The sequence below is a fragment of the Phocoena sinus genome, chromosome 1 (assembly GCF_008692025.1).
Source record: "Phocoena sinus isolate mPhoSin1 chromosome 1, mPhoSin1.pri, whole genome shotgun sequence".
NCBI classification, from domain to species: Eukaryota; Metazoa; Chordata; class Mammalia; order Artiodactyla; family Phocoenidae; genus Phocoena; species Phocoena sinus.
In genome coordinates this window covers 100540534-100563999 of record NC_045763.1, presented here as the reverse complement: position 1 = coordinate 100563999, position 23466 = coordinate 100540534, and the positions used below count along the sequence as shown (strand labels likewise).

Here is a 23466-nt window from a genome sequence, read left to right as displayed (position 1 = left end):
ATGCAGTTGTGGGCGTGGGAGTGGTTCGTGCAGAATAAGGGCATGTTTTTACACACCCTGGCTTAGAGCCCTGCATTTCCCTTGTCTTCTTCCTACTCCAGGCTGCCCGGAAGGGCAGTACTCAGGCTGAGGCCTTGGGACACAACCATACCAACCTCAACCCCACTGACCCCTACATCTCACCAAAGACAGAGAGGGGTGAAGGCGGGGAAGTTGTCTCTAAGGGCAACCCTTGAGTTGAGCCACCACATCATTAGCAGAGAGGCACAGTCTTCAACATACCCCTTGGTGTACGTGAGCAAGCATGCAGGCCATTTGAGGAGGTGCGCACAAGCAGGTTGTGTGTGCCTGTGAGCACAAGTGGGCATGTTTATGGCGCTGCCATGTGAGAGTAAGAAAATAAGCATGGGTGGGGGCCGTGGGAAAGGGGTGGATACGAAGGAATTCATGGCCAAGCGATACACGTGTGTCCATGTGAGGGGACGGTAAGGCCGGCTTGAGAACAAGGAGGAGGGGATGTGTAAGAGGCCTGGGAAGGAGCCTCAGGTGAAGAAGTCAACGTCTGGAGGAGTGGGTGTGAGGTGACGAGGCTGACGGGAGGCCTGAGAAGATCGTGTGAGGAAATGAATCCGCATATGTGCCAGGCAGTAGGTGTGGCCAGGAGGGAGGGCGTGTGCTTATGACAGAGCTTTCCTCATCTATGGGATGGCGATGGTCACATCTGTGCCCCTCCTCCCAGAGGTGGGCCCCATCATTTGAGACCTCCGACAGTGAAAGCCCTGAGCTGGGCATGAAATTGTATCCCCAGCAGATGGCGAAGCCTGGACAGCCCTTCTTATCTCTCTGACCAAGCCCTCCCTGCCGGGTCCCAGCCTCTCACTCACCGTCCACGCAGGAGGGCTTTGCCCGGGTGGTGCCGGCCACCTGGCCAGAGAAGCAAGAGCATTTGACAGTCTGGGAGCGCTCCTCGATGCGGTTCCGGTTACAGCAGCGGTGAGCAGCAATCACCTCGCAGGTGCCCTGCTTCACGGGGACTGAAAGGGCCAGCACACCAATCAGATGCCCGGCCCAGGCCAGCACCCCTGCCCCCCTCCCACCTGCCCTAGTTGTCCTCCAGCCTCTCCTCCCAGCTCAGGGCAGGGGTAGGTAAGAGATTTCCAGTTGCAGGGGAGGAGGAAACGGATGACATCTTCCTGCCACATCTGTGTTCCTATCCTTCCTTCCTCCCCATTTAGGCCACACTCATCACCCTGGCAGAGTCTGGCCCCTGGGCAGGAGAAAGATGGAGTCCACACCATCCCCCAGCTCCTGGCTTCCCCTGGGGGAGGCCCAGGGCCCCGAGGGCTTACAATGCGTGGCGAGGATCATCCGCTTACACCGGCTTTAATGCGTGGCGAGGATCATCCGCTTACACCGGCTTTAGCCATCCCAGAAGGAAGACCACAGAATTAGGCCAGGAGGCTAGACTTAAGCCCTGACCCGGGGGCTCCTCTCCCTGCAGAACACCTTCCGGCATGGAAGGGAAGGTGAGAATGGGCCTGCCCTCGCATCTGTGGGTCTTACTCTGCCTCAGAGATCTGCCTGCTGTGGAACGGGGTGCAGTGGTGTCCAGCTCTCCAGGCATCCTGGAAAACCGCCCGCCCCAGGGGCCCCACCACCTCCCCTAGACCTGGTGGAGTTGGAGGCTGCAAGGAAGCCGAGGCCAGGTGGGTCCACAGCCAGACCAGGCCAAGTGCCAGCAGCCAGCCGCCCGTGCTCCAGTTCTGTGTGGCCCTCTCACGCATCCTGCAGAGAGAAGCACACACCCTGCTTGACTCCAGGCAGGAGCCCTCCCAGTGCCCAGTGCCAGCACCACTGTGCCATGTGCTCTGGGGGGCACAGAGGCGGGTAGGGTGCACGACTTGTCCCCAGGCAGCTCTCGGCCTGGCACAAACTCACTGTAGAAAGTGGTGAGTACTACAGTCAGAAAGGGGAGCAGGAAGGGAGACTGTTCTGCTGGGAAAAACATGGAAAGCTTTGTGGAGGAGATGACATTTAGGAGGGGTCTTAAAGAATGGACCGGGCATGGTCCCATGGAGGGCTGTGACATGGAAGGAGCAATAATGCTGACTGCCATGTTTTGAGCACTTGACCCTGCAAACATACTCTTGAATCCTTCACGACTGTCCTACAAAGTAGGATTATTTGTACCCATTTTACAAATGAGCAAACTGATACTCAAAAAGCCTGGACACAACCTAAAAACCATCAGTAAAGGGCTGGCTAAATACACTGTGGGCCATCTGTGCAATGCCCATCCAGACAGCTGTAACAGAATGAGGAAATGATTTATGTACTGAGGCATGCAATGATCTCCAACGATAATCCATCATTTAGGGAAAAAAAGCAAAATGCCTGGTGATGTGTATTCAATGTGTAAAAGGGAGGAATTACATATGTTGCTCAAATATAGGTTAAGCTAGCTCTGGAAAATGTACCAAAAGACCCTAATAACATTGTTTGCCACCAAGAAGGGAAACTGGTTGGCTGGGATACAGAGGTAGAACGGAGATATTTTTCTCGCTACTGCTTTTTTTTTTTTTTTAAGATTTTTTTTGATGTGGACCATTTTTTTTAACATCTTTATTGGAGTATAACTGCCTTACAATGTTGTGTTAGTTGCTGCTGTATAACAAAGTGAATCAGCTATAGGTATACATATATCCCCATAACCCCTCCCTCTTGTGTCTCCCTCCCACCCTCCCTAACCCACCCCTCTAGGGGGACACAAAGCACCTAGCTGATCTCTCTGTGCTATGCAGCTGCTTCCCACTAGCTAGCTATTTTACATTTGGTAGTGTATATATGTCGATGCTACTCTCTCACTTCGTCCCAGCTTATCCTTCCCCCTCCCCGTGTCCTCAAGTCCATTCTCTACGTCTGCGTCTTTATTCCTGTCCTGCCCCTAGATTCTTCAGAACCTTTTTTTTTTTTAGATTCCATATATATGTGTTAGCATATGGTATTTGTTTTTCTCTCTCTGACTTACTTCACTCTGTATGACAGTCTCTAGGTCCATCCACCTCACTGCAAATAACTCAATTTTGTTTCTTTTTATGGCTGAGTAATATTTGATGTGGACCATTTTTAAAGTCTTTATTGAATTTGCTACAATATTGCTTCTATTTTATGTTTTGGCTGTTTGGCCGCACCCCCTGCATTAGAAGGCAAAGTCTTAACCACTGGACTGCCAGGGAAATCTCTCTCCCTATTGCTCTTTAATCTTTTGGGATTTGAACCACGGGAAGGTACTAGCAATTCAGCTTAAACAAAATTTAAATATAAAAAGGAAGAAATGAAGTGGAGGCTAACAGAAGTCAAGTGACTTGCCCAAGGCCAGGCAGCATGTGGGTAGAAGACCCTGAGCGCAGAAACCTGCCCTGTTCCCACTGGACCACCTTGCTTCTGCTCTCTTCCCCTTTCCTTCTCCTCCTTCATCCTTGATGGTTCGAATCTCCCAAATCTATCCCAGAGAGTGGACTAGAAATGGAGGGAACCCCAGTAAAGCAGAGGCACAGAGCAGCTGGGAGCCACCCAAGCACAGAAGGGGCATGAACCACCCGCTCTGCTGCACTGCTACTCCTTGGGGGATCACTGGGCTCCCTCAGGTGCCAGCTTAGTGCTGGGAACACTAGAGGCCAAACCAAATGCCAAGACCCGGCTGCTCCCTTGGATAGGGTGCTTGATCTCTGTCTACGCACCACTCCCCCAACTCCCCCTCTTCAACTGTCTCCTCACTCACCTTTTTTGGAATCTTTTATCTTCTGTCACTTCATCCACTGGCCTCAGACTCACTCTTCCTAGACAAATAGGAGAGATTCTTGTGGTTTGCAAGGGACAGAGGGAGCCCGTGGCCATGCAGGGGGTGGAGGAGGGCCTGGGTGAGGGCAAGTGGGTGGACTGGGCACTGAAGTAGTGCCTAATTCTGAGGTTGTTCCCCAAGGTGCCAGGACAGGGGGCAGAGTCCCTCCTCTGCCCTGGGAATTTGCAGAGGTCCTTGCAGACTCTGGGAACATGTAGCTCCGGAGGGAGCTTCTCTGTGCCAGGAGTGAAGCAGGGTTGGTGGTAGGAGGTGTCTAAGAACCAACCCTGTCATCTCTCTGGCCTTGGGAAGGGGCTGAAGGCCAGGGAAGAGTTCCTGAGCAGAATCTGACAGCCACTGCTGGGAAGAGGCACCTGAGAATAATAACCCCTGAGGTCCTGAATCCTCTCTGCCTCTTCCTCCTCCTAGCCCCATCACACCTGCTTCCTGGACTGGCCAGGAGCTGGCTCAACTCTGCTGCCCTCACCCCCATTCCCACTCTAGAGGGCTAGAACGGGAGTCCTCCAGGTCTCTGAGCCTCAGCGGCCTCAGCCCCAAAGCATCTCCATTTTCCCCAAGACCTCCCCTCCCTCAACCTCCAGAGGGAGGTGGAACTGAGGCAGGTAGGATGGTGGGGCTCAAGAAGTACCAAGAGCCATGTGTCCTAGCTCCCCAGAGTGAGAGCCCAGAAAAGACTGCGGGGGCAGATGGAGGAAGTGATGCCAAAATCCCTGGGATGGGTGTGCTCCACGGGCAGAGAGCTTCTAGAAGTACCTCTTTTCTGAGTAGGTATCTCCTCTCCCTGCCCCCTTCAGGAACCTTTGTTTTGATCATTACAAAGGCAGATGTGCCTTTTCTCCGGCAGTCCCCCAACCCATTTCACCCTGAGCTGCCGCACCTCCAACCCCACTTTCCCATCTCTCCTATGAACCCCAAGACCCAAAAGACCCGGGAGTGGGCATCTGGGGTGCCTTCTCTGGCATTCTATTCCTTCCCTCAGAGAGAGCTTGAGAAAAGAAGCTTCTGGTGTTTGTTCTCAGGCTTCCACACTCCTGCCTCAGTTTCCCAGGCTGTTTTTCCCAAACCCCTGTATACCAGCATGGGGTTGAGAATGTAAACCACAAGATCCTTTAACCTTTCCCTGCCTTCTCCCGCCCCTGCCCCGCGCCCACTCAGTCCTCCCAATTCTGAGCTCCCACGCCTGGGACCTACCTGCCCCACGGCAGTACCCACGGGTTCCACCCGCCGGCCTGAGGTTCTCCTCGCCTCTGAGCCCGGGATCGAGACTCCGAAAGGCGGGCTGCAGGCGGGAGCGGTCAGCTCCGGTGCTGTCTAGTCCGGAGTCCTGTCCCCCTCACCAAGTTGCTGCGTCCCCGAGGCGCAGGGGCTCTGACCAAACTGGCATCACGGTCATGCGGGGCCCGCCCTGGGCACAGGGGAGCTCCGGGCTCGCTCGGCCAGCTCTGCAGAGCTCAGCCGGGGTCCCTCCGAGGCTGCCGCCCGCAGGCCTGGGAGCTCGCGGCTGCCGCCGCCGCCGCCGCCTCCTCCTCCTCCTAGCCCGGGGCCGCCCCCGCTTCCCCAGCCCCGCGCGGGCGTAGCCGCCGCCGCCTCCCGGACAGCGCCGGGCACCGCGCACAGCGCTCCGCCGGCCCCGCGGGCACAGCGACCCCTGGCGCTCGAGGCAAGACCGGGGAAGAGAGGACAGCCAGACCCCGCGATGTGGTCCCTGGTATAGGCAGAGTGGTCCCTCAAGACTACGGAGGTCTTGGGGCTTGGGGTGGGTTGCTGAGTGTGAGGAGTGATAGCCCAGACCCTCACGGGTTTTGACCCTTGAAGATTCCCGAACTGCACTGTCCGATACGGTAAATAACATCTTAAGTTTCTCATTTACACTCACAACATTTCAAGTGCTCAATCACCACATGCAGCTAGGGACTACTGTACTGGGCAGAAAAGATATAGCATATTCCCACATTGCACAAAATCCTATTTGACAATGCTCTTTTAGATTGCTATGGTAGCCCTTCAGTGTTAAAATGTTAAAATCCAGGAGGAAATAGCAAATGATCTCTACCCCAGGAGCGGTGTCCTCTGGGGCAGGAACGACCAGGGGAGGCTTGTGGGTAGGGGCCTGGAAGGCAGGAGGGCTTTGGTAGGCCTGTGGATGATGGGTATGAACCCCAACTTGGGAACGAAACTCTGAGACCCAGTTTCTTCAGCATAAAGATTGCAATTGAATTGCAATTGTATAGTGTGTAATTTTTTACAGGGTGAGATTCTGGATGTGAAAGTATTAGACAAATGAGAGAGGAAGTGGTGGTCTGTGAATTTGTCTCTTGATTGAAGGACACTCCTCTTAGTTTAAGAGGGCTTTGGGATTGGAGTAATGGGGAGGGGAGAGGCAAAGGGAAGAAGCCCAGTTCCTGGCTCTGAGCCACTGCACGTGGCCCAGGATAAAGGGACTTCTCTCTCTCTCTTTTTAAAATTAACTAATTAATATATTTATGTATTTATTTTGGCTGTGCCCGGTCTTAGTTGTGGCATGCGGGATCTTTTTTATTTGCAGTATAAGGACTCTTAGTTGTGGCATGCATGCGGGATCTAGTTCCCCCACCAGGGATCAAACCCGGGCCCCCTGCATTGGGAGAGTGGAGTCTTACCCACTGGACCACCAGGGAAGTCCCTAAAGGGATTTCTCTTGAGGATACCCATTTCCTACCCCTAGCTGAGGTCTCGCACACTCCTGGCAGGACCAGCCTCTGAGCAGTTCTCACTGGACCCACTGGACCACCAGGGAAGTCCCTAAAGGGATTTCTCTTGAGGATACCCATTTCCTACCCCTAGCTGAGGTCTCGCACACTCCTGGCAGGACCAGCCTCTGAGCAGTTCTCAGCAAAGAATAACCTACACGGCTGCTTCTTCCCACTCCATCTCCCTTTTGCCTCTCACTCTGTACTGCCTCAGGGATGAGTAGAGATGGTGACCTTCTCACCAGGTTCTGGAGCAGTCTGAGGATGCAGGAGGTATGATGATGCCAGGAATAGGAGGTGAGAGGTTCAGGGAGAGGAGAGTCTTAGGATTTGGGTACGGTCGGAGGGCTGTTCTAGAGCCCAAGGGAGCTGTTGACATCCCTGCTGACCATCTGTTGCTGGAACTAGGGGGTCTCTGGGCCCTGGCTCTGTGGCCCACTTGCAGTCACACCATGATGGGTGTTGTGAAGAGCAGGGATTATGGAGCTGGATGACACGGAGAAGTGGTAAGCAAACTGTCCCAGAAACACTGAATAATAAAAATAGCCAGAATGTTATATTTTTTCTTCTGTCTATGGCTTGCTGCCATTGTTTATGCCATTTATCTGTGAGCTGGTTCCAGTTTTTCTCAAACAGGAGGGAAATACCCATAGCAGCAGCATGTTCTTTATCTCCCTGTCTGGCTTGCCACTCTATGTGCCTTTGGGTCTGACTTTTTCTGGTTTTTTCTTTTCTTCTTTTTCCTTCTCTCTGCCCAAAGTGCAGGCATAATTATAGAATTCTACAAACCTGAACGACCATTGTGAGATTTTTATTTGGAAGGTACCAGAAAAGACACCCCTTCTGGGGGTACAGTCTAGCCAGGAACAGAGAGGGTCATGATCAGGAAGCACCCAGCTGACAGAGTCCAGAGGTGGAATCCCCACCATGAACTGGGTGCCAGTCCCTGAGGACTACCCTGACTTGCATTAGGACCATAAGGGCCTTGTCCCCATTTGAACCATGTGTGGGGTAGGAGGCGTCTCTGAGGCCTAACAATCAATTCCCAGGCTTAGGAACATAGTTCCAGCATTAGGTCAGTACCACCCTCCCCTCTCAGGCAGGGACTTAGCCTGGCCTCTGTCTCCCCCAGGTGGCAGCCACAGCAGCTGTTCACCTGGACTGTTCTCCACCTTTGCCTTAAGAGGAGGAGGGTGGGAGAGGAGGAACACCCTCCTCTTCTATTCACCTACCTCTTAACCCTTCTTCTCTGATCTAGATAAATCAGCTTGGTTTTTAAGAATCGGTGTGGGTGGCTGGGGAACGGACATGGGCATGAATTTCCCACTGGCTGTTGACCTCCTGGAACAAGTCATGTAAAATGACAGGAGCGTCCAGTCCTGCGTCATCCATAAAACGAACATAATAAAACCTACCTTGCAGGGTTAGTGTGCAGTGTAAAGGGCCTAAAGTATAGAACGTGCTTTGTAGAGAGCCTATCATTAGTACGTCCTCAATAAATGTAGTTATTGTTATCCTTATCAACAGTTCTGCTGTGGTCAGGGGAGGTCCAACTATGGGCGGAAATTGGGTCCTGAAAAAAAAAAAAAGTGGAGTCGGAGTGGTAACTGTTCTGCCGGATCTAGCGGTGGTTTTCACGGGGAACAGCGCCCTCGGGAATCCGGGAACTTACCCAGCTCCCTAATTCAGGATGGTTGGCTCCAGCCTGCCTTGTTACCACTTCTACACCACTCCCAGCACCAGCTCGCTGGCCCTCACTCTCACTCCGGCAGCCCCAGCCAGAGGTGTTACCACAACCGGAGCTTCACACCCAGCGGTCGCTAACGGAGATCATCAGCTCCATCACCCTCTGGGCAGGCTAGCCACAACGAACCCAGGGCGAGGAGACACCACCCTCCCGTCACAATAGGGAAGTTCTAGCTGATTAATATAGAGCAAGGCTGAAATAAGATTTCTGTCCCCTTCCTACAACAGCAGACCCTTCTTCCCCCCCAAAAAACAGAGGCGGGAGAAGTCGGAACGGGGTGGGGGAGAGGCCGCGAGCCGGCGGGGCTGTTCCCGGGGTAGCCCAGAGCCGCAGGTAGTTTCCCCGGGTACCGGCCCTGCGGGCCGCGAGCCAATGGTGGGGCCGAACTGACCGGAGCGAGCACCGCCCCTCGAGAGCCCTAGGGGGCGGGGCCTGTCCTGGGGCGGGGCCACGGCCGAGGGCGGGGAAGGGAGGCAGCATGCTAAACCGGGTGCGTTCGGCCGTGGCGCACCTGGTGAGCTCTGGGGGCGCCCCGCCTCCGCGCCCCAAGTCGCCAGACCTGCCCAACTCGACCTCGGCGCCACCCGCCGCCCCTCCACAAGCTCCCAGAAGCCCTCCGGCTAGGGCTGGGAGCGGGAGTGCGGCACCCGCGAGGACAGTAGAGGCTCGAGCAAGCTTCTGCCGACCGACCTTTCTGCAGCTGAGCCCTGGGGGCCTGCGACGCGCCGACGACCACGCTGGCCGGGCTGTGCAAAGCCCCCCGGACACTGGCCGTCGCCTGCCTTGGAGCACGGGCTACGCCGAGTGAGCGCCCCCGGGGGTACCCTAACCAGGATGGGACTCCCATTCCCAACCTCCTCCCCACCTTGGCATCCCGGGCGCTGGGACGCATCCCCCCTTCGCCGCTCTCGGTGCCAGGAGCTCCTTTTTCCCAGGACCTTTGCTGTCCTCTGGGCTTCGGGCCGCACCCACTCCCAGCCCTTTCTCAAGTCGGGTGCAGCTTTTCTCAGGACTTTCTAGCTCGCTGACTATCCTCACCCGCGCCGCTTCAGGACCTTGTTCTCTCCCAGAGCCCGGAGAGTGGGGGGCCCGTGAACGATGAGTTGGCCAGTTGTCAGTCGCGGCCCGGTAGTTTAATGGCTAAGGGAGGAGAGATTTCAAGGAGCGGGGGTCCCTTTTAATATAGGAGATGGCGGCTGGAAAAACTCCTTGGGCTTCCCGACCCCGGCGCCCCAGTTCCCTGTCCCTCTTACCATTCCCCTCCCCCTCCACACCCAGAAATAGCCCGCGACACCAGGCGGCCGCCGGCTTCCCCAGGGGCGGGGGAGGGGGCCACCCGGGGAAGCGGGAGGGCCCCCTTTGAACACCGCTTGGCGGGTGGACTTGCCCTGGCCAGGCAAGGAAGTGGACCTCCGGGCCAGAGCGGTGGGAGTGGCGGCAGCAGCCGGCTTGCTCCAAGGCTGCGTGAATTTTTTTTTTTTTTTTTTTTTTTTGCTTGTTTGGTTGGTTGTTGGCAGTGCAGGATCTTAGTTCCCTGACCCGGGGACCCGGCAGTGAGACCGAGGAGTCCTAACCACTGGACCACTAGGGGATTCCTACAGGGCCGGTGGATTTTTAATGCATCTGCTGGGAGAGCAGCGCACTGAGGGAGATGGGGGCGCTGAGGGGCTGAGGGTCGTGGCTGGTGGACCCGCGGCCCCACTACCGGCTCCTTTAACTTCCTATTTGGGAAGAGTTTGTGGTTATGTGGCTCCTGCGCAGTCCAGGGAGGCTTCCACTCCTACCCTATTTCAATTCCTCTTTCCTGATCTGTGCCGGAGCACCTACTCATTGCCAAACAGCAGAAACTGGGACTTCCCTGGCGGTCCGATGGTTAAGACTCCATGCTTCCAATGCAGGGGGCGTGGGTTTGACACCTCGTGGGGGGGGGGGGGGAACTAAGATCCCACAAGAAACCAAAAAAGAAAAAAAAAAAAAAGCAGCAGAAACTTTCACTGGATGATTTTAGGATAAAGGTGGGTGTGCTCATGAGGATGGGGTGGGGTGTTGTGGACAAGAAGCTAGAAGAGGTTTTTGGGGGTCAGAGTGGATGCAGCGTCTCGGCAAGCCAGGAATTAAAACCTCCTTCCCTCCATCCAGGTCCTCCCCCAGTGATACCATTAGGGAAGGGATGGGAGATCTGAGGTGGGAGAGTGCTGCTGTGGCCTTTCTAGGAGGTGGTGGAGACAAACACCTAGGCAGTACTCCTTGTGCCTTGCCCTGCCTCCCTTCTCCTCCCTCTGGCCTGGTTCCCAGGTGGCTGTGACCTTTCTCAGCTTGGCCAGCAGGCCAGAGAGGGTATGTGTGTCTCAGGTGGGAGTTATTCCAGGACCTTGTCTGGTGTCCAACCTGATGTGGTCACTTTGGCCTGACAGGGTCATCAACTCTGGCAAGAGCCGGCACAATGAGGACCAGGCTTGCTGTGAAGTGGTGTATGTGGAAGGTCGGAGGAGTGTTTCAGGGGCACCTAGGGAGCCTAGCCGAGGCCAGGTAAGCTCCCCACCCCCTTTCCTAACCTCCACAGGAGACACCTATCCCCAGGGATTCTAGGCATTCGGTTTTAATCTGAGCCATGTGATAGACCTACCCCCTAACTCACTAGCTTTCTACTTTAATGGCACAGAATTTTATCTGGCATTGATTAGGTAGATTCTACCATGTCAGTGTGAATATTTAGTTTTCCACTTAAAATGGAGATATGCTCATGTATTCATTGATGATTTAATAACTACCATTGCTTATTTTTGCATCTTTTATCCTCTGAGTTTGACTTTCTTATTTTTTTTTGTTTTGTTTTGTTTGTTTTGCGGTACGCGGGCCTCTCACTGCTGTGGCCTCTCCCGTTGCGGAGCACAGGCTCCGGACGTGCAGGGTCAGCGGCCATGGCTCACAGGCCCAGCCGCTCTGCGGCATGTGGGATCCTCCCGGACCGGGGCACGAACCCGTGTGCCCTGAATCGGCAGGCGGACTCTCAACCACTGCGCCACCAGGGAAGCCCGAGTTTGACTTTTTTGATGCTTTGCTTTCAGACACATAGTATGCCTTTGGTGAATGAGTGAATAAATCTAATTTGCCTTAAATACCAAAATCTAACCTCCTCTCTAATGTTTATATGGATGCCCAGAGTCTTGCTCTTCTCCCTGCATAACACAAACACACACACGCGCACACACACACACACACACACACACTCACCTCCAACTTTTCCTCCACCAGGGACTCTGCTTCTACTACTGGGGCCTGTTTGATGGGCATGCAGGAGGCAGAGCTGCCGAAATGGCCTCTAGGCTCCTGCATCGCCACATTCGGGAGCAGCTAAAGGACCTGGTAGAGATACTCCAGGACCCCTCGCCACCTCCCCTCTGCCTCCCGTCCACCCCAGGGGCTCCAGGTTCCTCTGATTCCTCTCACTTGGTTGGTCCTCAGTCCTGCTGGTCTTCGCAGAAGGAAGTGACTCATGAGAGCCTGGTAGTGGGTGCCATTGAGAATGCCTTCCAGTTCATGGTAAGTGGGTGGCCTGAGCCAAGGGCCTGCCAGGCAGACACTTTGGTCAACTCTGTATGGGAGTCAGGTGGCCTGAGGAGGTGACCCTGAGAACCCATAACAGCTTTGAGAACCTGAGCAGAACTTGGTTCAGAGGGAGGGAGAAGTGGGTGTTATACCGATGTCTTCCCTACTGTCCACCAGTGTGGCTTGCCTGGGCCAGTTTATTTCTGCAGATGTGGGCGGGTGGCTGTGTGTCTGGAGCCTCTTCTTCATCCACCCCCTTTGACCCTTCCTCATATGGCAGGATGAGCAGATGGCCCGGGAGCGGCGTGGCCACCAAGTGGAGGGGGGCTGCTGTGCACTGGTTGTGGTCTACTTGCTAGGCAAGGTGTACGTAGCCAATGCAGGTGACAGCAGGTATGGGGTGGGAGCTTTGAAAAAGGCTGTGCGGGGGAGGGGTCAAGCTTCTGGGATGGGGGAATAGAAGAGAGTGACGTGGTGGGTGTTAACATTCAGAGATTGGAACGGGTCAGGAGGGATCACAGACATAAGGAAGGGCCTGAAATAGCTATGAGGGGAGGAAAACTGGGGGTCTGGGTGAGGGACTCTAAGGGAGGGCCTTGTCTTTTTGGAACTCTTTATGTGAGGGGGTTGTAGAGAGCCAAGCCCAAACCTTTTGTTTCTCTGGGCAGAGCCATCATTGTCCGGAATGGAGAAATCATTCCAATGTCCCGGGAGTTCACCCCGGAGACTGAGCGCCAGCGTCTCCAGATGCTTGTAAGTAGGAACTAAACTCCCTACTCCCATTCCTTACTAATCTTGTGCCTCTCTGTACCCTGTGTCCCAAGGACTCTCCGACCCTCACAACACAGACAGACCGCTCCTTACTGGGAGCTTACTGGGAAGGCCACTCCACAGACTATGGAGTGTAGGGCTGAGCTGGTATGGAGGATGTGGCAGGAAAGAGCGTGGGCTGCTCCAGTGCCTTCCACTGTGGCCCCAACTGAGGAAGGAAGTGCAGTCAGAGTGGGGGAAGGAAACAGCAAAGGCCTCTAAGGGGCAGGATAGCTTAGTGCTTTAAAGCAATGGCTCTGGAGCCTGGGCTGCCTGGGATTGAATCCTGGTTTGAGTACTTTGTGTGATCTTCAACAGTTCCCTGAACTTCTCCATAAATCAAGAGTGCCTGCCTTAAAAGTTGTTGTGAGGATTAAATGAGCTAATATATGTGAATATTAGAACAATGCATGGTACACAGTAAACTCCATTTAAGGGTCTGCTATAATTAACATCACCTTTACACCAGGGTGTACTGTAAACCTAATGCCCCCTGGCCCTCTGCTCTGTCTGGCCGCTCCCAACCCCAGGGCTTCCTGAAACCAGAGCTGCTGGGTGGTGAATTCACCCACCTTGAGTTCCCCCGCAGAGTTCAGCCTAAGGAGCTGGGGCAGAGGATGCTGTACCGGGACCAGAACATGACTGGCTGGTAACACTTCCCTCAGAGCTGGGGCCCGTTTCCATGGCAACACAACCAGTCCCTCGCCAACAGCAAGGTGGAAGCTGGAGGCTGGGCCAGGCTGGGAGCTGGGGGAATGCGGCCCTTCTAAGGGGTTTGTGTAAGGGGTGTGGCTCCTAGGGGAGAGGGACTTTGATGCCTGGGTGATGCCTCCTCTACTCCCCCCTCCCCAGGGCCTACAAAAAGATCGAGCTGGAGGATCTCAGGTTTCCTCTGGTCTGTGGGGAGGGCAAAAAGGTAAACTCCATGGTAGAGGTGGGAGAGGGCAGGAGGACCCACCACAACTTGTCTAGGGAGGTGGAGGTTCTACCTGAGGGTAGGGGTGGAAAGGGTCCCCGGTCCCAGAGAGACTGGGAGAAGGCTATAGTAGTGTCCCCTCCTCATTTCCTTTAGGCTCGAATGATGGCCACCATTGGGGTGACCCGGGGCTTGGGAGACCACAACCTCAGGGTCTGCAGTTCTACCCTGCCCATCAAGCCCTTCCTCTCCTCTTTCCCTGAGGTGAGCCACATGGGAGCCTCCTTAGCTTTCCCTGCTCTGGGGGTCTCAGGCTAGCTCTCTCCCAAGGTCGCTTTATCCCCAAGCTCCCTCTGCACCCTCTCTCCCCACCAGGTACGAGTGTATGACCTGACGCAGTATGAGCACTGCCCAGATGACGTGCTAGTCCTGGGAACAGATGGGCTGTGGGATGTCACCAGTGACTGTGAGGTAGCTGCCACTGTGGACAGGGTGCTGTCAGCCTGTGAGCCCAATGACCCCAGCAGGTAGGGGTTGTATGGCAGCAAGGGGATGACGATGGGGAAGGAAGGGACACAGGGAAGAAATGCTTGGGAACCCACATGAGGGCCTGTGTATCCATCTTCCCATGTACATGTTGGTACATGAATGTGCACATGTGCTTCTGACAGGTACACAGCTCTGGCCCAAGCTCTGGTCCTAGGGGCCCGGGGCACCCCCCGGGACCGTGGTTGGCGTCTCCCCAACAACAAGCTGGGTTCCGGGGATGACATCTCGGTCTTCGTCATCCCCCTGGGAGGGCCAGGCAGCTACTCCTGAGGGGCTCAGCCCCGAACCTCCCACCACCATCCCAGCCTCTCCATGCTTATCCCTCTCCCAACCCAAATTCTGAAGTTGTCTCCTTGACCTTCTTTAGTGGCAATTTAACTGAAGAAGGGGTGCCAGTTAGATCCAAAATTTTAGCCCTTGGCAAATAAACCAGATGGATAAATGTGTGTGTCTTTATTTTCTTTGACTAAAAACTGTCCCAGTTGTCTCCCGAACATCTAGACATCTCACAGGCACTTCAACTCAACATTCCTCCAACTGAATTCATTATTTCCCCCACAAATATGTCCTCTCCCCGCTCATCATCTCAGGGGGCACCAGCTCAGCTACTCAAGTTAGAATTCTTGGAGTTGAGCACCTTTGGCTTCCGTTTCTTCCTCATCAAGCTAATCAATCACTAAGTATTGTTGATTATATATTTTTAAATATATTTCTTTAAAAAACATTTTTTTTTTTAGTTTTTGGCCGTGCTGCATGCGGATTCTAGTTCCCCGGGGGACCAGGGATCGAACCTGTGCCCCCTGCATGGGAAGTGTGGAGTCTTAACCACTGGACCACCAGGGAAGTCCCTTAAATATATTTCTATTTGTCCATCTCTACAGGCACTACCTTAGTCCTTCAGTATATTAGCCTCCTAATTGTCTCCAAGCCACTCCCCTGCTTTCCCCAATGTATAATATACACAGCAGCCAGGGAGCCCTTTCCACAGGGTGAATCTGAGTTGGTGATTCCTCTGAGAAAATACTTTGGTGGCTCCTTACTGCACCTAGACCAAAACTGACACTCAACTCTTGAGCATGGCATACAAGGACCTTCATATCTGGCCACTGCTTCCTTCTCCAGCCCTGTCTTCTGCCCCACCCCGCCTTGTGTTTTCCACAACTCTGTTGAGCTGTGGAGCTCTGTTGAGCTCCAACTCATTTAAAATCTACACATCACCTCATCCTGAAGGCTTCACCTGTCCTTCCACAGCCCAGGCATGCCCCCACTATAGCGCTCACCTCTTGTACTGTAACTGTCTATATGAGGAGTTGGTACGGAGTAGCAGTTAAGGAACAGGGGCTTGAAAGTCCTGCTGTTTGGGTCCTGGTGCCAAACCCAACACTAGGTTTGCAATCTCTCTGAGCCTCAATTTGCTTTTTGGAAAAATGGAGATAACAGTACTACCTCAGGAGGTAGTTGTAGGACTAAAGTAGTTTATGTATGTAGAGCCAGGTCCATGTAATAAGGGTTCAATAACTATTACTTATCTTTAAGTTGTCTGCATTTGAAATTTAGATTGTAAGTTCTTTGAAGGCAGAAACTGATCTGAACTGAGCACATAGCTCAGTTTAGTGAGCCAGTTAAGAGGCCTGGGACCAAACTGCACTGGACCTCAGTTTCATCATTTAGCAAATGTGTGGGTTGCTCTTCAGATCTTTAAAGTCTGTATGACTTCCAACATTCATTCATTCAGCAAGTATTTGTTGGAAATCTATTATGTGCCACACACTGTGCCAGACAGTGGGAAGGGACAGGTTGGAGGATCACAGTGGGCAGTAGAGAGAGAGACCAGCTTTGGAGCCAGACAGGCCTGACTATCTGAGTTCTTGCTCTGCCACATACAAATAGCAAAATTAAGCCACTTACGTTAAGCCACTTAACTCCACCCGAGCCTCAGTTTACTTACAGGCAAAAGGGGGTGGGTACACTTAACCTAGAGATCTGTGATGACTATTAGAAGCTATGTAGTGTTCCCTGCACAAGCTAATAAAATGTGAGTAGACTTCCTCATCCTCCATCCACCTCCTCAGTTACCTTTCAGGGAAGGAGATACACCAGTTGGTAAATACCCAACGCACAAGTCAGGCCCGGCTAGGTGTCCCTAGAGGCACAGAAATAATACAACGGGGGTGGCAACTGAGTTCCCAGCTGGGGATCCAGAAAGATTCCAGGGTGGAAGGATGGGTAGGAGTTGGAAATTCCAGGTAGGGGGAAGGAAGGGAATTGTGAGGTGGAACCAAGTGCCCTGAACTCAAAGGTTCTGAAAGGTCTCCAGGCCTGGGGGGATGATGGCGGGTTGTACTTACTCCGCAATGATCCTAGGAGCAGAGGGTGGGCATCTTCCGCGGCCTCCTCCTCGGGCGTCCCCGAAGCCGTCTTTTCCAGTCCCGCCTCCCGCGAAGCCCCAGGTGATGTAGGCGCGGGTGGCCGGTTGGCCACGCGAGGGCAGCAGCGGCCCTTTCCTGACCCCACCCCGGGCGCCTCTCAACTTTCCCGACGCCGGTCCGCCACTAGGAGCTGGAAGGTGGGGCAGAGGCAGAGTCCTCAGGGGTCCCGTTCGCCGCGCCTCGCCCTGCTGCCCACTCCTCCACAGTCCCAGCATCTCCCCCAGATCCCGGGGACTCTCGCTGGGCGACCCTCTGGGGCCGTGAGTGGGGGCCGTGGGCGGGCAGAGCCGAGGGCCGCCCGGCCCGCCCCTCCCCGCGAGTCGCCCCTCCCCGCCGCGGCGCTGGAGGAGGGCGGGGCGGTGCCCCTCGGGTCAGTCTCTGCCTCCGGCACCGGCCGCGCAGCTGGAAGCGGCGGAGCGGAAGGTATCCCGGGTTGGGGCTCTGGGCGGCGGAGTCGTCCTGGGAACTCATCCCCAGGAGGGCACTCCGCCTGGCAGGAGCTCGGGGCGCCGGCCGGGGAGGGGCTTTGGTCCGAGCGCGGGCCGCCTGCCCTCCCTCGTACGCGGCGTCTGGGCGGTGCGGGGGTCGGGCCGGCTCGGCCCCTCCCTGCCCTCCTGGGCTGCAGTGAGGGGCCCCGGGAATTGCCCCGCAGGGCCTCTCGCCTCTTGGTGTCCGAGTCGGAGTCAGATCCCTTCTCCCGGCTTCCCGGAACCTGCCCGGCCGGGCGAGGGGAGAGACGGCAACTTGGGTGTCCGCGAGGGAGCCCCAGCGCAGACGCTCTAGCTCCCAGGCCTGGCGGCCCTCTGTGAACCTGGGCTTGGGTGTGGGTCTGGGCCCGAGTCCGGGTTGAGGTGGGAATCGCCCCCTCCGGGCCGGTGGAGTGGCGGGAATAGGGGCGGGTGTGACCGCGGGGGCTGCCACTGCCTCGGGGGTCTGGATGTCGCCCTAGATGGTTTCTGGAGCCGGCCTGGAGTGGAGGTACAGGAGATTGGGAAGGATCCAGCCCGTGTGTGCGTGTGTGTGCATGTGTGTGCGCGCGCGTGTGTGTGTGTGTGTGTGTGTGTGTGTGGTTTTCAAGTTGAGGAGGAGGTATCTGATTTCTTCCCTTAGACCTCAGGGGTGGTGGGCAGGGTACAGCAGAACCTGGTTCATCTGGAAATCTAGAGAATGATTGAGGAGACGGCAGCTGTTTTATTCCAGGGAAGGCCCCAGAAATTCCAGGGTCATTCCAGGCCCCGTGTGGGGTTTGGTTGCCCCTCTTAGGGTCAGTGGGGCAGTTCCTCAGGGGCTGCCTCTCACAGGGAGCTGTTGTTTTCGCCATCTTGGCGTTGGGCCTGGTGGCCTGGCCTGGGCCAACTACTCTTCTGAGCCTGAAGGGAACATCTAATTGAGATGGGGGGCTCTAGGTCATTTAATGCATGCCCTTGCCCTGGAGTTCTGGCCTCTGCCCACCACCGTCTGGTGCCACCTAAACTGCCTTGCCTGGGGCGGGCATACTCATGCCTAAGCAATTGGTATTCACCCTAGTGGTGAATGTGCTCCATCCCTCCATCAATACTGCCCATCCCAGGTTGAGGCTACCCCAGCCTGTCTTCCCACAGTTGGACCAATGGAGCCTGTGGGAGTAGGTGAGGGTGCTGGTCACCTGGGTGGAATTTCCAGGGGACCCCCTTTTCTTTTTTTTAAAATTAATATTTTATTTATTTTTGGCCGCGTTGGGTCTTCTTTGCTGCACAGGGGCTTTCTCTAGTTGCGGTGAGCGGGCCCTACTCTTCGTTGCGGTGCGCGCGCGGGCTTCTCATTGCAGTGTCTTCTCCTGTTGCAGAGCACAGGGCTCTAGGGCACGCGGGCTTCAGTAATTGTGGCACGCGGGCTTCAGTAGTTGGGGCACAGGGACTCAGTAGTTGTGGCTCGCGGGCTGTAGAGCGCAGGCTCAGTAGTTGTGGCGCACGGGCTTAGCTGCTCCATGGCACGTGGGATCTTCCTGGACCACGGCTCGAACCCGTCTCCTGCATTGGCAGGCAGATTCTTAAGCACTGCGCCACCAGGGAAGCCCGAGACCCCCTTTTCTGAAGGGTGGTTTCCATTTTTGGAGGGGATCTGCTGGCAGGGTGAATGCCTTCTTGCCTGTTTTGGGGGTATCAGAGAGCCCCTGTTGTGATGGGGAGAGTGTGGCCGTGCACTCGACTCCTATAAGTTCCCTCTGATTCATATCCACTTGCCCCCATCCCACTGTTGTGCATGTGTGTGTGGAGGGGAAGGAGGCCACCCGGGACCCCACTGCTGAAGAGAGCTTGCCTTGGGCTGGAGTATTCGCTCCCTAAAAGGCAGACCAAGGCAGGACTGTGAGGTGGTGGTGGTGTGTGGGGAGTAAAGGAGTTCAGCCTAGTTTGACAGGATGTGGGACTGAGAAAAAGCCAGGTTTGGGGCAGAGATCAGGTTACCGTCCCCTTCTTTTTTAACTACTCCCTGTGTGGTTGGTGCTGGGACTGGCCCTCATTTGTCTCTTTTTTGGGGGCTCCTCCCAGCACAGGCTCCAGCCTCTGCTTCTCCCAACAGCTTCGACTTCATCTCAGGCCCAGAGCCCGCCCTCTCTTCCTCCTCAGCTGTAGGCCTGGGAACTCCAGCCGACTGGAGGTCAGCTCCTCTCCCCAGGGAAGGAGGAAGTGAGGCTCAGCTGAGGCGCGGGGAAGCTGGGAAGGTGTGATGAACTGTGCAGATGCTCTTTGGTGTGTGTTGGGGGCAGGGGACACATGGAAACCCCAGGAAGCTGACTCCTTGCCCTGAGTCACAGGGAGGGGTGGGCAGGGCCTCAGGGTGAGCTGGACTGAGTAGAGGAAGGGGCTGTTCCAGGGAGTGGGTGGAGGTGATTCCCTAGTGGATTATTCTCAGTCGCTCTGCTGTGGTAGATGTGTGGCTCCCTACAGTGTGGTCATTGTCCCCTGGCTGGGGCTGAGTGACCCAGTGTAGCTTCCAGGCCCAGTAGGAAGCAGGGGGAGGAAGGCAGGCTGCCCGAATGTGGGCTGTGGGCACTGCCTGGACTGAGCCTCCTTTGTGTGACTCGGGGCTCTGGGGACCGGGACAGGGTAGGCCAGGGAAGCCTGCTGGCTGCTGCCGCTGCCCTCTGTCTGGGTTTCCCTCCCTCTGCTCTCCTTCCCACCTCTGGGGTGATATGTAGAAAAGCAACAGACTCTAGAGTCACACAGCCCTGCTTTGAGTGCCATCCCTGCCACAACTCTGAATTCGTGTCTTAACCTCAATGAATCTCACTTTCCTAGTTTGTCCAAATGGGGAGCTCACTACCTACCTTCCAGGCTTCTGGGGACTGAGGGAGGTGATTTTTGTCCAAATGCCCACCATAGTGCCTGGCACCTAGGGGTGTGATAAATATTCTTTCCCTTACCCACCCATATGGGTAGGGACTCTTCATTTTTCGCTGGGCAGGCATGACTTGTGCTGACTTTGGGACAGTGTGTTCCAGATTGGACCTTCACAATTATTAAACTTTAAAAAGTATCGAAATCCTGGTAACAAATACATCTGACTTGAAACCCTGGTATGTAGAATAGATAAAAGCTTGCCCTTCTGTACACATCGCTGGTCCCTGAGCACCCCTCTAGGTGTCCAGGGGCCCACAGTTGGGGAGTGGATTAGATTAGAACTCATGCTTTCTGGCTCCCAAGTGGGTGGTTCTTCCACCTCCCATTTCTGTATTCTAACCCATGGGGGAGACCTGTCCCTGACCTTGAGATTAGGAATTTCCAGCTCAGTTGCCTGACCACTTGGTTCTTGGCAAGAACATGCCTGAGCAAGTCCCTTTCCCTCCCTCCTCTCCCTTCGCTGGATGCCTCGGTTTCCAGGGAGGGCTTGGGGGCCCTAGAGAAGTGTTTGTGGACTTACTGGCTTTTCCCAACATCCCCACTGCCTCTTCCCTACCAGCCCCAGCCATGGCTGCCATTCGAAAGAAGCTGGTGATCGTGGGGGATGGGGCCTGTGGGAAGACCTGCCTCCTCATCGTCTTCAGCAAGGATCAGTTCCCAGAAGTCTATGTCCCTACTGTCTTTGAGAACTACATCGCCGACATAGAGGTGGACGGCAAGCAGGTAAGGGCGAAGAGCCCCTTGGAACCATGCCTGCCCCCTTCACTTACGGACCTGGGATGTCCGTGCTCACCATCCACCCATGTCCTTGCTTCACTCTCCCTGCTGGAACCAGTGGAAGTTAGGAAGTGAAACTGCAGTCTTAGGAAATCTGGATAACCTCCTGGTTTTTTACACGCTGGCTCTGTAATCTGGGCCCAGTCCCTTTGCCTCTGGGTTTAAGCTCCCCCAGCTGTGAAATGGAAATAATGGTAAGGCCTCCTTCGAAGGGTTTTTATGAGTATTAAATAAAATAGTGGCGCTCCCGATGGCAGCTCAAACTGCACAAAGATCAAACGCTGTTGTCTCAGGATTTAAGAAACTCACCTTAGTTTATGTTGTGTGACAATGATTAGCACTATCCCTGGCACATAGTAGGTGTTCAATAGGTAGATGTTCAGTGAACCTAAGGGACCAGGATTTCAGATAGGACCTCTGGGTGGCAGGGTGTGGGGTGTGTAACTGGGGCCCTCAGGCTAGCTAAGCACTGGCCCTGTGTGTCAGGTGGAGCTGGCTCTGTGGGACACAGCAGGGCAGGAAGACTATGATCGCCTGCGGCCTCTCTCCTACCCGGACACTGATGTCATCCTCATGTGCTTCTCCATCGACAGCCCCGACAGCCTGGGTGAGGGGGTTGGAGGGAGGGGGCTGAGAATCCCTTGGAATCAACCAACCAGAGGGAGCTCTTGCCTTGGCTCCTTTCAGCCATCTTCAGAAGCTGTGTGGGAGGGGTGCCGGGGAGCCCCGTTAGCCTCCTTCCCTGTGGTGACTCTGGCCCTCCGAGGGCTCAGGGAAGGGTGTGTACTGTGAGGGGCGTGGGGGTGGGTTGACCTGTGAAAGGGACTATCGTGCTGAATAGCCTCTAAGACCGCCCTGCAGAGACAAGGGGACCCAGGGGAAGCCTTCTAGCCTAAGTGGAGGCACCAACACCTGTTGGGACGTGTCTGTGCAGAAAACATTCCTGAGAAGTGGACCCCGGAGGTGAAGCACTTCTGCCCCAACGTGCCCATCATCCTAGTGGGGAATAAGAAGGACCTGAGGCAAGATGAACATACCCGGAGAGAGCTGGCCAAGATGAAGCAGGTGGGCGCAGCCGCCAGGCTGGGAGGCCTTGGGGAGGAAGGTGCCCTCTGAGGGCTTGCGGGCTGGTGAAGGAGCCTCCCTCCTACTGACTCCCCGTGTTAGAAGTGATGGTAGCGTCCACCTCCTACCCCCCTGGCACCCCTACCCTGGTGAGGGAGAACCAGAGGGGCCCTTAGGGTCTGACCCAATATTCCATGAGACTGTCAGAGGACGGTGACTTGTCCAAGGTCATTTGGCCTTTTGTCTGTTGTCCACTGTTTGGCATCGGGGCTATTAAGGTGAATGAGAAAATCCTTGCCCTCAGGGAACCGGGTTCTTAGAGTAGATATTTTGCTTGAGGTATGCAGGTGGAGCCATCAGAGTATACCTGGGGAGGTGTGTGGGCTGCTGTGGATGTGGAACGGAGGGTATTCTAAGTGGCTGGGAAAAGGCCCAGAGTGAGGGAGCTGGCTTATTTGGGGACCTGGTAAGTGGCTTTCTAGCCAGAGGACGAGTTGATTAGGGAGAGCTGCCAGGATAAGGAATCTAGACTATTCTTTGAACATAATTATGGCAGTTTTAAACTGGGGACAGATATGGTCAGAGTCAGCATGTTAGAAAAATGATTCTGGCAGCCATAGAGGATGGATTGGAAGAAAGTGAGAACAGAGGCTGGGAGGTCAGTCAGGAGATGGTAGATCCTCACTCAGGCAAGAGAAGAGTGTACCGTGGGGTATAGGGCTAATGGGGAGAATTTTGAAGGTAAATAGGAGTCTTGGGTCTCTAGCCTAGAAGCCATCCACGGTGGCCGGGGCTTGGATGCTTTGTGGGGTCAGGGCTGGAGGAGATATTTGTTCTTGTTACAAATATGGGTGAGGTGCACCTAACCAGCAGCTTCCTTTGACCACTTTTCCTTCTACCTTCCCAGGAGCCTGTTCGATCTGAGGAAGGCCGGGACATGGCAAACCGGATCAGTGCCTTTGGCTACCTTGAGTGCTCAGCCAAGACCAAGGAGGGGGTGCGGGAGGTGTTTGAGATGGCCACTAGGGCTGGCCTCCAGGTCCGCAAGAATAAGCGCCGGAGGGGCTGCCCCATTCTCTGAGATCCCCAAGCCTCCCCTCCTCCCTTCACAGGGGTGCAGAAACTCCCCCTGCCCCCAACAGCCCCACCCTATTAGGGATCCCTGCTGAAGGCTCCCTTTCCCAATTCCCTCCTGCCCAGGACTGCATCGCGCTTCCCCAGCCCTGATGGTGGTGGCTGTAGGCCCCGTCTCAGCACTCTGGGAACCAGAGCACAGTCCCTCCTCCTGTTGCCTTCGTCCAGGGGTGGGGCTCTTGATCCCTTTGGCCTTCCCCAGAGGATCATCACACCAGCACTTTATACACTTCTGGCTCACAGGAGAGTATGTGGGGTAGGGGACTTGGAGGGTGTAACCCAGAGTCCCGGGCCCCTGGTGTTTCTGCTTTGGGCAGGGGCCTTGCATCTGGCTGTACTTGGCGTAGGGCATGAATAAAGGCCACAGGCTCCAACATGTGTGTGGCTTCCTGTCTTTCTCTCCTGGTCCCTGTGAGCCTGGAGTCCCATCTCTCCAGGGTGCTTGCCAGGCTGGCCCCCTGTCTGCAAAGGCAGGGCTCCCGGGCAGGCAGGGTGGAGTCTTGGAGAAAAGGATGAGGT

The 23466-nt window shown here is 55.2% G+C and overlaps 3 protein-coding genes across 16 annotated transcripts in view; 2 read left to right on the top strand and 1 right to left on the bottom strand.

Moving 5' to 3' along the window:
* The window catches only part of TAFA3 (TAFA chemokine like family member 3), a 29176-nt gene extending 12270 nt beyond the window's left edge, over positions 1-16906 (bottom strand). For 2 of the 5 annotated variants that reach the window (XR_004350389.1, XM_032635056.1), the window contains exons 1-4: positions 5054-6370; positions 3782-3839; positions 1670-1785; positions 885-1034 (exon numbers count right to left, since the gene is read on the bottom strand). Coding sequence is in view for 4 of the 5 variants with exons in the window: in XM_032635056.1 (XP_032490947.1) it covers positions 885-1034; positions 1670-1784 (265 nt within the window). In the remaining variant the exon portion in view is untranslated. Of the gene's footprint in view, positions 1-884; positions 1035-1669; positions 1786-3781; positions 3840-5053; positions 6371-16510 lie in introns of those variants that run through there. The other 3 variants (XM_032635088.1, XM_032635065.1, XM_032635079.1) reach the window with 3 other exon arrangements.
* Positions 6447-14608, top strand: PPM1J (protein phosphatase, Mg2+/Mn2+ dependent 1J). 4 transcript variants are annotated; one of them, XM_032634916.1, is made up of 10 exons: positions 6447-9142; positions 10753-10867; positions 11594-11881; positions 12168-12280; positions 12556-12640; positions 13228-13346; positions 13550-13613; positions 13770-13877; positions 13989-14084; positions 14285-14593. In XM_032634916.1, the coding sequence occupies exons 1-10, from the start codon at positions 8817-8819 to the stop codon at positions 14381-14383; spliced, it is 1413 nt and encodes a 470-aa protein (XP_032490807.1). In that variant the 5' UTR covers positions 6447-8816; the 3' UTR covers positions 14384-14593. The 4 variants fall into 4 exon arrangements, with proteins under 4 accessions (XP_032490807.1, XP_032490798.1, XP_032490813.1 ...); XM_032634907.1 differs by having other exon boundaries at positions 6450-9142; positions 12168-12253; positions 13989-14140; XM_032634922.1 differs by having other exon boundaries at positions 6450-9142; positions 11804-11881; positions 13989-14140; positions 14285-14432.
* On the top strand, positions 16849-23325 carry RHOC (ras homolog family member C). 7 transcript variants are annotated; one of them, XM_032635021.1, is made up of 6 exons: positions 17159-17569; positions 19120-19292; positions 20531-20694; positions 21235-21355; positions 21683-21813; positions 22721-23325. In XM_032635021.1, exons 3-6 carry the CDS (start codon positions 20539-20541, stop codon positions 22892-22894), a joined length of 582 nt encoding a protein of 193 aa, XP_032490912.1. In that variant the 5' UTR covers positions 17159-17569; positions 19120-19292; positions 20531-20538; the 3' UTR covers positions 22895-23325. The 7 variants fall into 7 exon arrangements, with proteins under 7 accessions (XP_032490882.1, XP_032490890.1, XP_032490912.1 ...); XM_032635041.1 differs by having other exon boundaries at positions 17178-17569; positions 19151-19228; XM_032635009.1 differs by having other exon boundaries at positions 17218-17569; positions 19151-19292.
* The last annotated feature ends 141 nt before the right edge of the window (positions 23326-23466 follow it).

Coding starts and splice junctions, on each gene's coding strand:
- PPM1J (XM_032634898.1), top strand. CDS start 8,817: ATGCTAAACCGGGTGCGTTCGGCCGTGGCGCACCTGGTGAGCTCTGGG. Junction 10,868..11,593: donor GGGAGCCTAGCCGAGGCCAG/GTAAGCTCCCCA, acceptor TTCCTCCACCAG/GGACTCTGCTTCTACTACTG. Junction 13,614..13,769: donor TCTGTGGGGAGGGCAAAAAG/GTAAACTCCATG, acceptor CATTTCCTTTAG/GCTCGAATGATGGCCACCAT.
- RHOC (XM_032635046.1), top strand. CDS start 20,392: ATGCCTGAGCAAGTCCCTTTCCCTCCCTCCTCTCCCTTCGCTGGATGC. Junction 20,695..21,234: donor TAGAGGTGGACGGCAAGCAG/GTAAGGGCGAAG, acceptor CCTGTGTGTCAG/GTGGAGCTGGCTCTGTGGGA. Junction 21,356..21,682: donor CGACAGCCCCGACAGCCTGG/GTGAGGGGGTTG, acceptor GTGTCTGTGCAG/AAAACATTCCTGAGAAGTGG.